This window comes from Stylophora pistillata, chromosome 5 (assembly GCF_964205215.1).
Source record: "Stylophora pistillata chromosome 5, jaStyPist1.2, whole genome shotgun sequence".
Taxonomy (NCBI): Eukaryota; Metazoa; Cnidaria; class Anthozoa; order Scleractinia; family Pocilloporidae; genus Stylophora; species Stylophora pistillata.
This window is the reverse complement of record NC_142523.1, coordinates 15,215,646-15,228,782: the sequence shown is the minus strand read 5'-3', so window position 1 is coordinate 15,228,782 and position 13,137 is coordinate 15,215,646. Positions and strand designations below refer to the sequence as shown.

General features: G+C 37.2%; 1 protein-coding gene, 1 long non-coding RNA gene and 1 pseudogene across 3 annotated transcripts; 1 reads left to right on the top strand and 2 right to left on the bottom strand.

Moving 5' to 3' along the window:
- Window positions 1-373: 373 nt before the first annotated feature.
- On the bottom strand, window positions 374-3,272 carry LOC148730494 (uncharacterized). Its single transcript, XM_088761810.1, has 2 exons — window positions 2,739-3,272; window positions 374-2,580 (listed from the first exon to the last, which is right to left on the bottom strand). The coding sequence occupies exons 1-2, from the start codon at window positions 3,270-3,272 to the stop codon at window positions 589-591; spliced, it is 2,526 nt and encodes an 841-aa protein (XP_088617936.1). The 3' UTR covers window positions 374-588.
- Window positions 3,273-4,779: 1,507 nt separating this feature from the next.
- LOC148730493 (uncharacterized) lies at window positions 4,780-7,785 on the bottom strand. The gene is made up of 2 exons (XR_016000961.1): window positions 7,648-7,785; window positions 4,780-7,231 (listed from the first exon to the last, which is right to left on the bottom strand). It is a non-coding gene; the product is annotated as an uncharacterized LOC148730493 (long non-coding RNA).
- Window positions 7,786-7,995: 210 nt separating this feature from the next.
- On the top strand, window positions 7,996-11,757 carry LOC148730492 (uncharacterized; annotated as a pseudogene). Its single transcript, XR_016000955.1, has 5 exons — window positions 7,996-8,294; window positions 8,771-8,841; window positions 9,350-9,456; window positions 10,138-10,246; window positions 10,778-11,757. The product of XR_016000955.1 is annotated as an uncharacterized LOC148730492 (transcript).
- The last annotated feature ends 1,380 nt before the right edge of the window (window positions 11,758-13,137 follow it).

Here is a 13,137-nt window from a genome sequence, read left to right as displayed (position 1 = left end):
TCTACTGCCGGTGGGCATGGACGCCCCATTGAGAAAGTACCTTCGTAGACTATTGCGGCAAGTTTGTAATGTTTCTGGTTCATATTATTTGCAGGGTGTCCAGCGGCATGGTTGCCCAAAAAAATAGGAAAATAGGAATTTCAGGATTGAGAAAATAGGAAAAATAGGAAACTTTGCACTAAAAAATAGGAGAAAAATAGGAAAATCAATAGTACTTTCGTCAACAAAGGTAGCCTCCCCACACGCCAGCTGCTATCCCCGATTCACCACTTTAGTCGATCAACAGCAGTGAACATAAATAGGACAAAACGAGTTTTTTGGTTTGAATTTTTAATCTTCCTGATATCCCTCACTGAGATAAATCTATCAAAAAATCTGTACAACATAACTTTATTTACTTTGATTTCCCTAATTTTAAAGTAACAACTGAACTGCTTCACCTTCACTTTTGTTCAGAAACAAAGTTGGCTTTTCATTATGTTTATAACTTCAACATTAATCCAGCAGATGATTGCTAACACAAGAACATTTTAGTCTTTACTGAGCTGGCAGAGCACCTGCGTAGAGGTGTAAAATGACAGTTTACATTTACTTTGACTTTCTTTTCTTTAATGGTACAGCAGAAACATCCGCTGGTAGAGCTTTCTCCAGCAACTTCTGATTGTTTATGTTAACCTCCTTTTGCTTCTCCCTTACTGCTTCAAGCTTCCTCTTTGCCTTTGCCTGATTCGATTTGGCCGTTTCAATCATGAGACATGCAACTTTTGCACCTTGTGAATCAACCTTGGAACCTGAAGATAGAGCAGCCTGCAACTTACATGTGCCCTCTGACAGTAGCTCATTAGCCGTTTGCATTTCATCCATTGCCTCCTGCTCCTTCTTGTCTAGCCTCTCTCCTTTATCTCTCAACGATCTTGTCTCTTTTCTTAACTTCTCCTGGTCTCTTTTCCTTCGTTCTTCCTCTTCAGCTTTCAATTTCTCATCCACCTCCTTTCTCTTCTTCTCGGCTTCTTCTTCATCCAGCCGCTGTCTATGATGCATGTGCGCAGATCGCACAGCAGTTAGAAGACCATCTGTCAGGGCAAATTTTTCCGGTCTCAGGTTTTCAGGATCATAAAACTTCAAAGCATCTTTCACAGATCTAAGGCCAACAATGGTCCTCTCTCCAAGAAGTGTCCTTTCTTGCGTCACAATGCGGGCATTCACTGACAGACTTCGTTCTGACTCAGCATTTGTTTGCGCAAGAATAAGACCTGATTTTACTACTTTTGGAAGAGCAACATATCGAGGCTCGGTCCCATTAAGAGACTTGAGATTGAATACTTCTTGCCAAAAATGGTCAACGCGTTTCTCTTTGTGTAACTGCTCAACATCTTCATCGACAGCATAAACTCGCCACTCATCTTGAACAATGCTGACATCCAACTGAGGCTGCAATTTTTTAGCCAGTAGTGCAATTGCCTTCACACTACTTGCCTTTTCTCTCTTGACAGGATTGAGACATCCTAATGCTTTTAAGAGAGTGTTCTGAAGAGGGAGATGAGACTGTAGATATGTAAGGGATGTGCTATAAAATGTGCGGATGCCAAGATATACAGACTTTCTACGATCTGGCTTGATTTGGGCTAAAGCCTTCTTGGTCGCCTCTCCAATTGCAATATCAGCATCGAGCAGCTGACTGTTTGCACTGCAGTCAATACTGACTAGATCACTACCAAACTTCTTCTCATACGCATCTTTCTTTAGGAATCTACCCATAAGCTTGCGCAAGAACTCAGACATTTTATCATATAAAAGGTGAACCTGTGGGCAGCTGTTCTGAAAAATGGTGAGGAAATCTTCAAAAACAGGTGAAACATTACCCACAAATTCCAACTGTGCCTTTGTTTTCTTTCCTTCTTCGTCATTTAACATTGCCGATACCCTCTTGTAAGCAACACTCTTAGGAGCTGTTTTGGGATCCTTTCCCAGATCCTTCACAAAGCTGCAGATGCAATCCCACTGCTCCAAAATTCTTCGCACAGAAGGGCCCAGACTAAGCCATCTCACCTCGGTATGCTTTTGGAAATTGTGCATCTCCACACCCATTGCAGATTGTAAAGTGTGATAGTCTTCTCGTCTAGCTGCACTGTACTTGAAAAGGGAGTGAATGTCCACACAAAGCTGTTCAATGTCTTTCCCATATTCCTCTAAACCCCTGCCAAAAGCATTATGGACTTTATGAAGAACACAACTTCCTAAGTCAATAAAACCACTAAAGTCTGGGTTGTCATTTTTGATTGCTCCTTCCAACTTTCTAACAATGGTTTTATTGACATTAGGGCCATCTCTTACCAAAGTGCACAGCTTCGTTATTGGAAGGTCATCTTTCAACATTGTTTGGAAGATACGGTTAGCCACCTTTTCACCCTCTGCATGACCAAAAAATAAAGAGGTATAGAAGTTTATCCAGACTTCATTATGAGTCGGGGACCAGTAACGAAAGGTAAGATCCATCTGTTTCTTGACCTGCGTGGTGGAGGTTTCGTCAAAGTGTAAACAAAAAGGCAGTTCTGACTTCTTTACATCATCAACAATTATCTGGTGATAGAAACACAAACACTTATAGTAAGTTACCTTTTTTTATTCATACACCAAATTAAAAGATGAAATACTGACATAAACTTTCATTGATATCAAGAATCACACATAAATATGCACTCATAATTTGCGTATTCAAATTGCACTTTATATAATACCTGTGTGCAGTGAGGGCCCAAGCCTTCCCCAATAACATAGGATGCACGGCTTCTACCCATTGAAAAACTTGAAGCAATCTTGCTGTCAGGAAACATCGCTTTAAATGTGTTGCCAAGATTGTCAACTGAGCGAAAGCTAAAGTTACATGACGCCAACTTTGCTAACCAAATCACCTCTGCTTGCAAGCTGGCATTTTTGTAATTGATAATGGACAGCTGTCCAGACGAACTTCTCCTGTGCTCTGGCAGATCACAACGGTTTGAGATGCCTGCACTTGGTTGACTCTGCAGTACAAACAACTTTCCTTGAGACTCATCCCTTGCAGGTTTAACAGCCTGAACATGCTTTGCTTTCCTCGCATGTTGCAATATCTGCGCTTTTCCAGAGTTGTCACAAAGAAACTCACTATCACAAAACCTACAGTAAGCATGGTAGTCATCTACTCCTTTACGACACCAAGAACTCAATCTTTGACCATTGGAATCGACGGCAGAAAGCCATGCATTGCTAAACTTTGTTCTACTGCCAGGCATTTTCATACACCGTATTCACAAATGGCGGACACGCGGGAAAAAACTGGTGCCTAGTCATGAAAGCGAGGCGGAGGATAAACAAAAATTGCAAATAAAGACTTTCAGAGAACTTGCAGATGTTTAAGCACGGATTCCACCTAAAATAGCTTTGTACGAACTCCGTTTTAAATACAATTACGTGGGATGCCTTCTGCTTTTAATGTTTAGTGGTGATTTGCTGTTCGCAATCAAAAAGGACGCGTATATCTTCAAGGAAACAGGATGATTTTGTAGGTTTGTGAAGCATCAGAAGCTCGACAAGTGGACGATGGCTGGAGAAAAGCGGCAAACATGTTTGCCCAAACTTCACATTGAAACCGAGTACAAAAGCCAGCTCACCGCAATTCGGTGAACAGAAATATAAACAAATCTTGGTGGCAAGAAAAAAAGAAACAAGCGAGAGATATATGGCCTACTCGTTAACGCAAGAGACGTCTGCCGCTGAACAATTCAAGTCTAGCCGATGGAAAAAAGGAAGACAGGAAAGAAGAGGTGACCGAGGTTTCAATGAAGTCATGTTTGATTTTTGTTTGCCAAGACGTAATTCTCTGGTCTTCATCGATGAAGGACATCAATAAGGACATCAATTAGAGCTAATTTTTTAGTATAAATGCAAGAGCGATCGGGTGGAGTACGCTCAAGATTTCAACTTGTTACTTGGCAGCCTCGGTAAGCCGGCCACATAATTTCAGCGAGTAATTTTGCATCTCTTATCTTTGGCTGTCAAGAGTTTTAACTTTATGTTCCATAATATTTTAAAGTTGAAGAATAGATAAATAAATAAAATGATGGTCTTCTTCAAGTTAAACGGATCCAGACTAGAATTTAATTATTCGGAACAGAAGCTTGCCGTGTTCAGTCCTGACACAAACATTGCCCTAAAAGTTTAAATAACTTAGTAAAATGTAAGCTTTATTCCACTTTTTTACCAAGAGCTCTCTGAGATAATGCCCTAGAGGAGACTAGGTAAATAGCAAGCCATAAGATTCACACACTACAGCTTCTAAGTTTGATAAAATTATTTTTAATTATTTCGCAATGACAAAGAATGCATGATCATGAGATTTTTGCTAAGCTGTGCTAACGTACCTCTAACAATTCACCCCAAACGGACGGAATTAATATGATCCAAAGAAAGTTGCAAATAAAGGTATACATATATACATAGATATGTATACAATGACACTGACATGAATGAATAAGCCTCGTGAATGAATCTTTCACCCGCTCTCGACTTGACCTGTTTTGTGTAATGACAGAGGTCCATTCCGTTGACAAGTAGGCCATATATCTGTCGCTTATCTCTCTTTTTCTCGCCACCAATATATGTTTTTATTTCTGTTTCACAGAATTGTAGTGATCTGGCTTTCGTAGAACAAATGTGGCTATTACTTTAACTAATATTAGAACATCAGAGTCAACGTACTATGTGCTTTATGATCTCACTATAAAACACATTCAACTATAATTCCACTTTCAATTTTATTACAAATTTTGGCTTTACTGGCTAAAAAATAGGAAAAATAGGAGGTTCTGGTTAAAAAATAGGAGAAAATAGGAATGGGCCCAAAAAATAGGAAAAAATAGGAACTGGACACCCTGTATTTGCCTTTGTTTTCTTTTGTCGTGTGGCTTATTTCTTTCTCCGTATTAAATGTAAGGCTTACAATCTTTCTCCTTTCCAGGAATATTGATTAAAAAGCCTGAGGTTTGAATCCTCACATGCGTCCACTCAGAAGTTTGTCTTTCTGCTCTGCTATAAGAACGTTTGGTAGCGATGTTAAATAAATTGAGGTTTGAATCATCACAAAGGTCCACACAAATTTCTTCCTCTGCCCAGCTGATAGAGCAGATGTTCCTTATGAATATTGACCCAGCTCTTACTTTTTTTTGTCTTCCAGCTGATAAGGTGATGCGCAATTTTTCTGAGATAATTGATTTTTGACTGATATGATATAAACAATTAGTTCTCGTGGCCCCTCTCAAGTTAAGCTACAGTCACCATTCCGTTCTGCAAATGCCATAATTTTTTAATGTTGTTCAGTTAAAAAGCAGATACTCTCCAACCTGGCTTTAGTCTTTTTGTATTCCTTTGACTTTGAATGTCAAGGGTGCCGGAGAAAAGTAAATCCCCGCTTGAACACAGACACAGTCCTCTGGTGGTTACAGCCGAGAACCGACTTGTCTAGCCTCCGGGTTTGAGACCTATTTAACGGCTCAGTGCTCGTATCAATCAATGAAAATAAAAAAATCATAAAACATAAAAATAAAAACGATACGGATACATCATTGCCGAGGTACCAGAGGGTAAGAACAAAGTATGGGCAATCTGCACTGCACCTCTCCTCGAGACGCGAAAATAGACAAGCACTGAGAGGAGCGCACGAAACTCTCCTCACAGCTGGGATCACCTTCTCTAGGCTGACTGCAGGAGGTTCGAATCCTCGCAAGGGACACAGATTGCAATGGTTTTTCTTTCACTATCCTATAGATGATACCATTAGCTTTCTGTGATCCATCTTGTCTGCTGGGAATAAAATGTCTTCTTCTGAAACACTATCCTCAAGCTGAAAAAGAAGTGTGCTTGAACTAAATTTGCAATAGCTATAAACTGAAGCTAAACTCAAGTATTTGTTCCTGACAAAATTCCATGCAAGTGTGACGTAAATTTGACATTTGCTTTACATTTACCTTGCTCATTGAGCAAAGCTGTTCATTTGCTATAAATTTGCATTGGGATCTAACAAAAAAAGAAATAAAAACCCTTATTTAGTGGCCATTTGCCAGTTCCCTGAGGGTGGCCCATTTACTGGGTTCAACTGTATTCAGAATAAAATTTAATGTAAATGAAACTGGAATTAAATGTGATTGATCTATTTACCTTTGCTAGAAATCCAAGGGAAATAATAATTCAGGCCACAGGCCTGCCAATCATCCACTTAGAGGCTGATTACATGAGTCAGGCTGGCCTGCCCACATAATGCCATCCTAGCAAACAGTGAACTCGGCTCATGTAATCCACCCTTACTAAAACAACTAATCGGACAAACAAAAGTGGCAGGCCTCTGCCTACCACAGACATAACATTTTATTTTCATAAACACTGCGAACATATATTGCACAAAACTAACAAATTATTTTGACTTCGGCCGAACAAATTGTCTACAATATAAATAATGTGTTCTATAGCTCATGTCTCCAAAAGTCAAGTCACAATAAATCCTAAGAAACTGTCATTTACAATTAAACTGAATAAATAGCTTTATTAATCAAAAGCATTGGTATGCAATTAAAGAATGGGTAAAAGAAAGACTTCTGTCACTTGAAAGCACTGATTTACAAGATGTGCCACTTTTTCACCTGCCAACTTACAAAATGCCATTGAGAAAGCTTTCTACACCCATGTTACTGTCACAATAAATGGGAATTTCAGAGAAATAATTCAAACAATAAAAATGAATACGTAATAGTTTGTGTTTCCAGCACTCTATAAAGGCAACAAAAAATAACTGTCTGTATCAAGCATTACTATAATGAGGTTAGCACTTTTGGTTATTCTCTGTAGTTGGTCTTTTTCTTTCTTTTTTTTTTTTTTTGTATATGTATTGTGAAATTTTTATTTTCATGGATCAGTGTAAATTTTGTTTCATATATACAAACAATGTTATTTGTGGAAATCTCCCTATGAAGCTGACAGACAGTATTGATTTTACAGAAATACATATTAATCTGTTGACTTCGTCCAAAGCTTCAATTCATACAGGGTGACAATTTTACATACACATTGGCAGTACAACAAAAGCACTGACTGACAAGATGTGCCATCTCATCATCTGCCAACCTATGATGTGCCATCGAGAAAGCTTTCAGTGCCCTTGTGGGAAAAAGTCTTGGCAGGAAAAGAGCAGATTCCTCACTCCCTGAAAAAAAAAAAATACAGAACCTAAGAAACAGTGAACAGCTTCAAATATTTAAGCTAATAGCGCTATCTACTGCGAGGATCGTGCATCATACGTATCTAATACCGCAGTTCAAAATATATAAACTTCATATATTTCATTGTATCTGATTTATCACTTTCACGGGTTTATTACGAATCGACTTAACGGCCTGCTCCCAGTTGGCTTGTTAGCTCAATTGGTAGAGCGCTGCACTAGTATCGCAGAGGTCAGTGGTTCGAGTCCCGTACAGGCCTCATTTTTTCAGGTGTGATTTTCGCTATTGCTTAAATTAGCGCTATCTACTGCGAGGATCGTGCATCACACGTAAATTTCCTGTGTTACAAGATATCCTTGACCTACACACGGCTAGATTTTCAGATATATTTTTAACTAACCCTTTTGAAACTTTGGTATCGGTATGAAGCTGTTTACTTGAACAAGTAGAGTTCGAACGTGTAGTTCGTGTTTTCCCGCCTTTCTGTTTCCTTGCTTCCAATTACACTCGAGTCTTCATTTGTACTGGCCAGCGTTAGCTAGGCACAGTACGATAAACATCACAACGAGGCAATATGTCAACAGGAGGTCGTTGTTTGGTTTTAGAAATATTAATTCGCGCGCTTTTTTGAACCTCAATATTCCGTTTGACTACTTTGTTAACAAAGCATCACAAAGCATCCGAGAGAAGCACTTGTAGTGTGGTTATTTTACCGTTAATTCGTAGTTAAAGCAAGTAAGAAAAGAATATGGCGGAAAGACGATTGCACGATCAAAACCATGATGTGGTTCCAGCGGCGAAAAAAGGAATAAAGTGTCCGACGATTGCATTGTGCTGCTGGAGGAGTTGATCCGGAGCAATCACGCTCTGGCGAGCGAAAATGTAAAGCTTCGGCAGCAGCAAGAGCGCAGCAACAAAGAAAACTCTGAAGCGCTTCAGCGGATCGAGGGCCGTCTTCAAACTGTTGATAATAATGCAGCCAACGTCCGTCGGCGCCAAAACAGAAGACAAAGGCGAACGACGGTAGTAGTTCCACCGGCTTGTCGAGTGAGTAAAAAAACATAACTGATAAGCATGAATAATGTGATATGTGTTCATAATTTGCTTGAATCAGTTCTGTTTCGTGGAAGATTTTCTTTTATGTTGAGTAGATGTTTGGCGCGCGAATTATATGCATAATTAACTTAATTATTTCGGCGGTAATCATTTGACATGATTAGATGTGGTTACATTTACTTGATAATCCTTTACCATAAACAGGTCTACCAGAAAAGTTTTTTTCCTCCCTTTTGTTTCAACGAGAATTATCTAGTATGAAAATTCATTTAATCATTTTTTCTCTTGGACCCTTTTGACCTTGCCTGTTTTATTCACATAGATGGGTAAGGTTAATTTTTAATTGTGCTTGTGTCGATTGCTCTACATCATCTAGCCTTCAAACAACCAGGGTTTTTAAAGAGCGTGAGAGTAGAAATAGGACATACTTGACAAACCGATTGTTGAATTTTTTTTCATTCTTTTAGAGAACTGTGAGGAGAATGTACAAACTCCTTTTGAAAAAAGATGACTTTAGTGGTTTCTATCTTGACGAAGAGTGAGTAATATGTTTTTAGATTCAGAGATATTTTACTTTATCTTGATTGAGCGAGGAAATCCGAGTCTAAGCTGCTGCTTGAAATATTGAGATGTTATGTGAACACCTTATGGTGGTTACAGTCGAACCTCGATTATCCGGACTTTTCGATTATCCGGACTTTTTCTCTGGTCCCGTTTTTTTTATGATTATTAATGAGCTTTGATCTTCCAAACTTTATGAGGTAAAAAAATTCAGAGATTATGTCTAAATTCAGGAAAAGTGCGTTTAAAACATTGCCTCCTCCGCTTTCAAAAGATCGAGCACTCGGAGAGTCATCGAAGCAGATTTTTATCTTCATCTCTTTTGTTTACATTATTGTCTCATTAATATTCATATTTTCGATTATCCTGACTGATTACCTAAGTCCCAACAGGTCCGGATAATCGAGGTTTGACTGTACTTTTGTCTTAGTGTTAATATTGTTACTACAGAATACCAGGCTTAATTGAATTTGTTTTTGTCTTAGAATAAATTCTGACAGCAACAAGATCCTTTTTGAGCGGACAATAGAGCAGGCAATACATCAACAAGGAGGACCTGAAAAGTGTCCTTGGACAAAAGAAGTCATAGAAGGTAGCTACCAATAATCATAGCACATGCATTTCACTTTTATTGGGGTGTCATTACATTTTGTGGGTGAGCATAAGGATTTTGCACTCAAGCATATTGATGCATATCTCCTTTATAACAACTTGAGTTTTATTGAAGGCCTTGGCTTGAAAACATCCCGGCAAAATTTTGCTCAAAGTTGGTCAATTTGTCTATTGTCCAGCCCTTAATGATACCCCTGCTTTTAGTCTCTACGATCAATTCGTGTCTTTTACCACTTTCCCCTCAACATAAATGTCATCATAAAACTAGCATTCAGTAATACAGTTAGATACCCTGAAACCTCTAATGAGCACCTTCATTACATGGTCAAATTTAGGACGGGAGGGGGGGGGGGGGGTGCATTTTATAGTTTTTCCTAACTTACATATTAACTTTCCCAAATGTTACAGAAATTTAAATATGTTGCAAACTGAAATTTTTGGGTTTATTTCTTGTCTCTAGATCTGAGACACTTCAGTGTGGATCCTCAAAAAAGCATACTTTACACCTTAGCAATGAATCACTAAGGACATACTAACTTGGCAGATATTCTAAGGTGGCCTGCCATAAATTATTATAAATTTGAACATTGTCATTAATTTATGTGGGAATCTTTTTACAATCAGCTTCTCATGGCATTTTCATAATCATTTCTTTAAACAGCTGCTTTACAAATATATTTCAAATATGTGTGAAAACACAGAAACTGAAGAGTGGTAACCACTATGAGGCTCATAAACAAAAAACCTGGAAGAGTGGTCGCCAAAGAGAGGTATTTATTGGCTAGGATACTATTTTGAACATTTTACTTTTCATATACCCTGCTGTTCACAAACGATGGGGTCCGACAGATGTTCAATGTTACCAGACTGAGTACACCCTCAAGTACACTTGATCAATGGGAGGGAAGCTATTTCCCATTGAATGTCTTTATTTTGGCACTTCAAAATTGGATGGCTTTGAATATAGACACATCTAAGGGACTATGTTCTTATTAGAGAAATTGTTAAATAAGTGAGGTATTCTGGTCTGTATCTAGAGCCTCCCAAGAAAATCTTTGTAAAATAAATTTGAAAAATATTAAAATGTGATGTGAGATAAATGATAGTTTGTATGCACCATTTGATGGAAAAAAAAAAAAGGACAAAGAGACCCTATATTATAACATGCTTAAGAATTCCATTCTTACAATGGGTACACACATATATATATATCAAGAGAAATTAGTGATTTGGATCATATTTTTCATTTGAAGTCCTATAACACCCTTCTCATGCCTGTTTAATTTTTTTATTTTTTTTAGAAGTTAATGAGACAAACTACAGCCCTGGAGCTGGTCAACTGGGCCAACCAGCATGAAAAGGGGAGAGCAGCAGAGGTTCTTGTCATGGAGGCAATGAGCAGTGAGGAAAGCTGCTACGAGGATGACAATGGAAATACCTCAAAAGTAACAAAATACTCTGTGCATCACCTTCAGTGGGAAAGTAGGAGAATGAAAAAAATTGAAAAGAAACTTGACAAGGCTTATAAGAAAAAGCTCACTTCAAGAGCTAAAGAGAGAATCCGTCCAGGGTTTATGGGCAACCTTTTCTGAGATGCCCACCCACTGAAAATTTTCCAGAGTGGGCAATAATACAGTGAGAAAATTGTTTTACTAATCAATGAAATCGAAAATGTACAAAATATCAAGCCAAGTCTAGAATGAGGTTATTTTGCATGCCTGCATGAGGCTTCTTTTTCATTGAATAATTATGGTCTCATCTAAAGTAAGTGATCGTGAATTCTTCAATGTTAATAAATTTCCTCCACATGAGATACTTTTTTATATATAGATGTACACATCATTTTTGTATATCAAAGTTTCAGCTGCATTTTAGAGTAAGAGAACTGTTTTCTATTACTTGTTTACTAAAAGAAATTAAGGTATATGATCATATTTAATAAGTATTACAGTTGTAATAATGTAGCAAATAACTGAGAGTTATTGCAAATTTAAGTCGATTAAGAAAATTTTTCTGAATTTTAGATTGATAGGTTGAACTTATATTTTTTATTGTTAGACAAGTATCATTTCAAATCACATTTCTTAGTAGCTGGATTTGAGAGTACAATTTGTGAATCAATATCTTTTTGTGTAGTTTGTTACTACAGCTAGTTATATAATTTGTGTATTTGTCATACTTTTATAGTGGTAAATATTCTATTACCTGCTTGACGAAGATTATATTATACATTGACAAAAGTGAAACAATTTTAATAAAGTATGTCAATCAGTAATTCAAACATTTGGACATCTCTTTTTTTAATTATGTATGGGGCTCGACTGGGATATCCTCAGCTTCATTGTAGGTTTATGTTATCTCAGGGGAACAAATGAGTTTTGAACGAAACTATTTCATCACTGCAATTTCAAACACTTTGTTATTACTTGAATGTGTGATGCTTCTTTTTCTATCAATTGTAAGGTTGCCCAAAATATCATAAGTTATTGGGATATAAATGAGGGTGTGATTAAGCAAATCAAAAGTCAGTTGAAAGTGAAACCTGCAGCCTTTAGAGGCGCTTAAAGGTCACTTAATGATGAATGTTAACAAAACTTGAAATTTAAGAGAATCAGAAAGTACAACTAAAGATGAATTACAACAAAACCTGTAACTTTAAGCAGTACTTAAAGGGAAACAAAAGATTGAAGAAACCTTTAAGATGCATTTACAAGTGGAAGTTTTGGTTGACTAAAGTTGACTTTACAAGAATTAAGAGGATTCCTAAATTCAATTAAATGGTTATTTAGGTTTGCTTTCATGTGATCTTAAAGTGTTCATGAAATGGTTATTTAGGTTTGCTTTCATGTGACCTTAAAGTGTTAACTAAATGGTTCATAAGGACACTTTAATTGACTTCGGAAAGTTCAATTAAAGATACATTTCAGAACTTTCGTATGTCACCTAAAGATGACTTAAATACTTCTAATGTTAACCTTTAAGTTACCTTTAAGGAAACTTAATTTAGTTATTTCATCCTGTGTTAATATGCAGTATCAGTCTCCTTTTGACTTCAGTCTTATTTCTCTAAAACCTAATCGGTGTAAATTATCCATTTTCATAAAGAGGTCAACGAAACTCTCTTCATTATTTAATTTGACTTCATTCAGTCTTGTTTCCAGGGATACAAGCCTTGGGAAATAATTTGGTTTTTGTCCTCACTGATACTATCGGCAGTACAGGTTCTCATCAAATTGTCAGATAACTCTTCTAATTTAACAAGTGGAAATTAAGGTTGCAAAGGGTGTATCTGATGTTTTTGGGTTGTAAGAAGGTTCGATGAAGTCAATATATTAATTTTTATTGGAAAGATTATTGATTCATTTAACTATTATTATTACAACTGGAAACTCAAAATGTTGTTTGAGTTTATTCACGTTTAGGCAGCAGGCTGGTCTTTCTTTTTTTGTACACACCTCTCAATTTTTTGTGCAATTCTCGTCTGTTGAGGGTTAGGGGTAGTTTGACCAAACTAAAGTGATCAGGTTTTGGTAAAATTTTCACGTCATAAACTGTATTTGATGATATTTTTTGAGACTGATGATTGAAAAGAGCTTTCTTTTCTCATATAAAATCCCTAATCATTCCACCATTTCCCCCAAGTTATGACGACCATATCTCT

What these genes read in the sequence shown, in the direction of transcription:
- LOC148730494 (XM_088761810.1), bottom strand. Translation starts at nt 3,272, where the DNA reads ATGCCTGGCAGTAGAACAAAGTTTAGCAATGCATGGCTTTCTGCCGTC. An exon ending in TGGGCCCTCACTGCACACAG is followed by an intron (nt 2,581 to 2,738) that starts GTATTATATAAA and finishes TTCTATCACCAG; the next exon opens with ATAATTGTTGATGATGTAAA.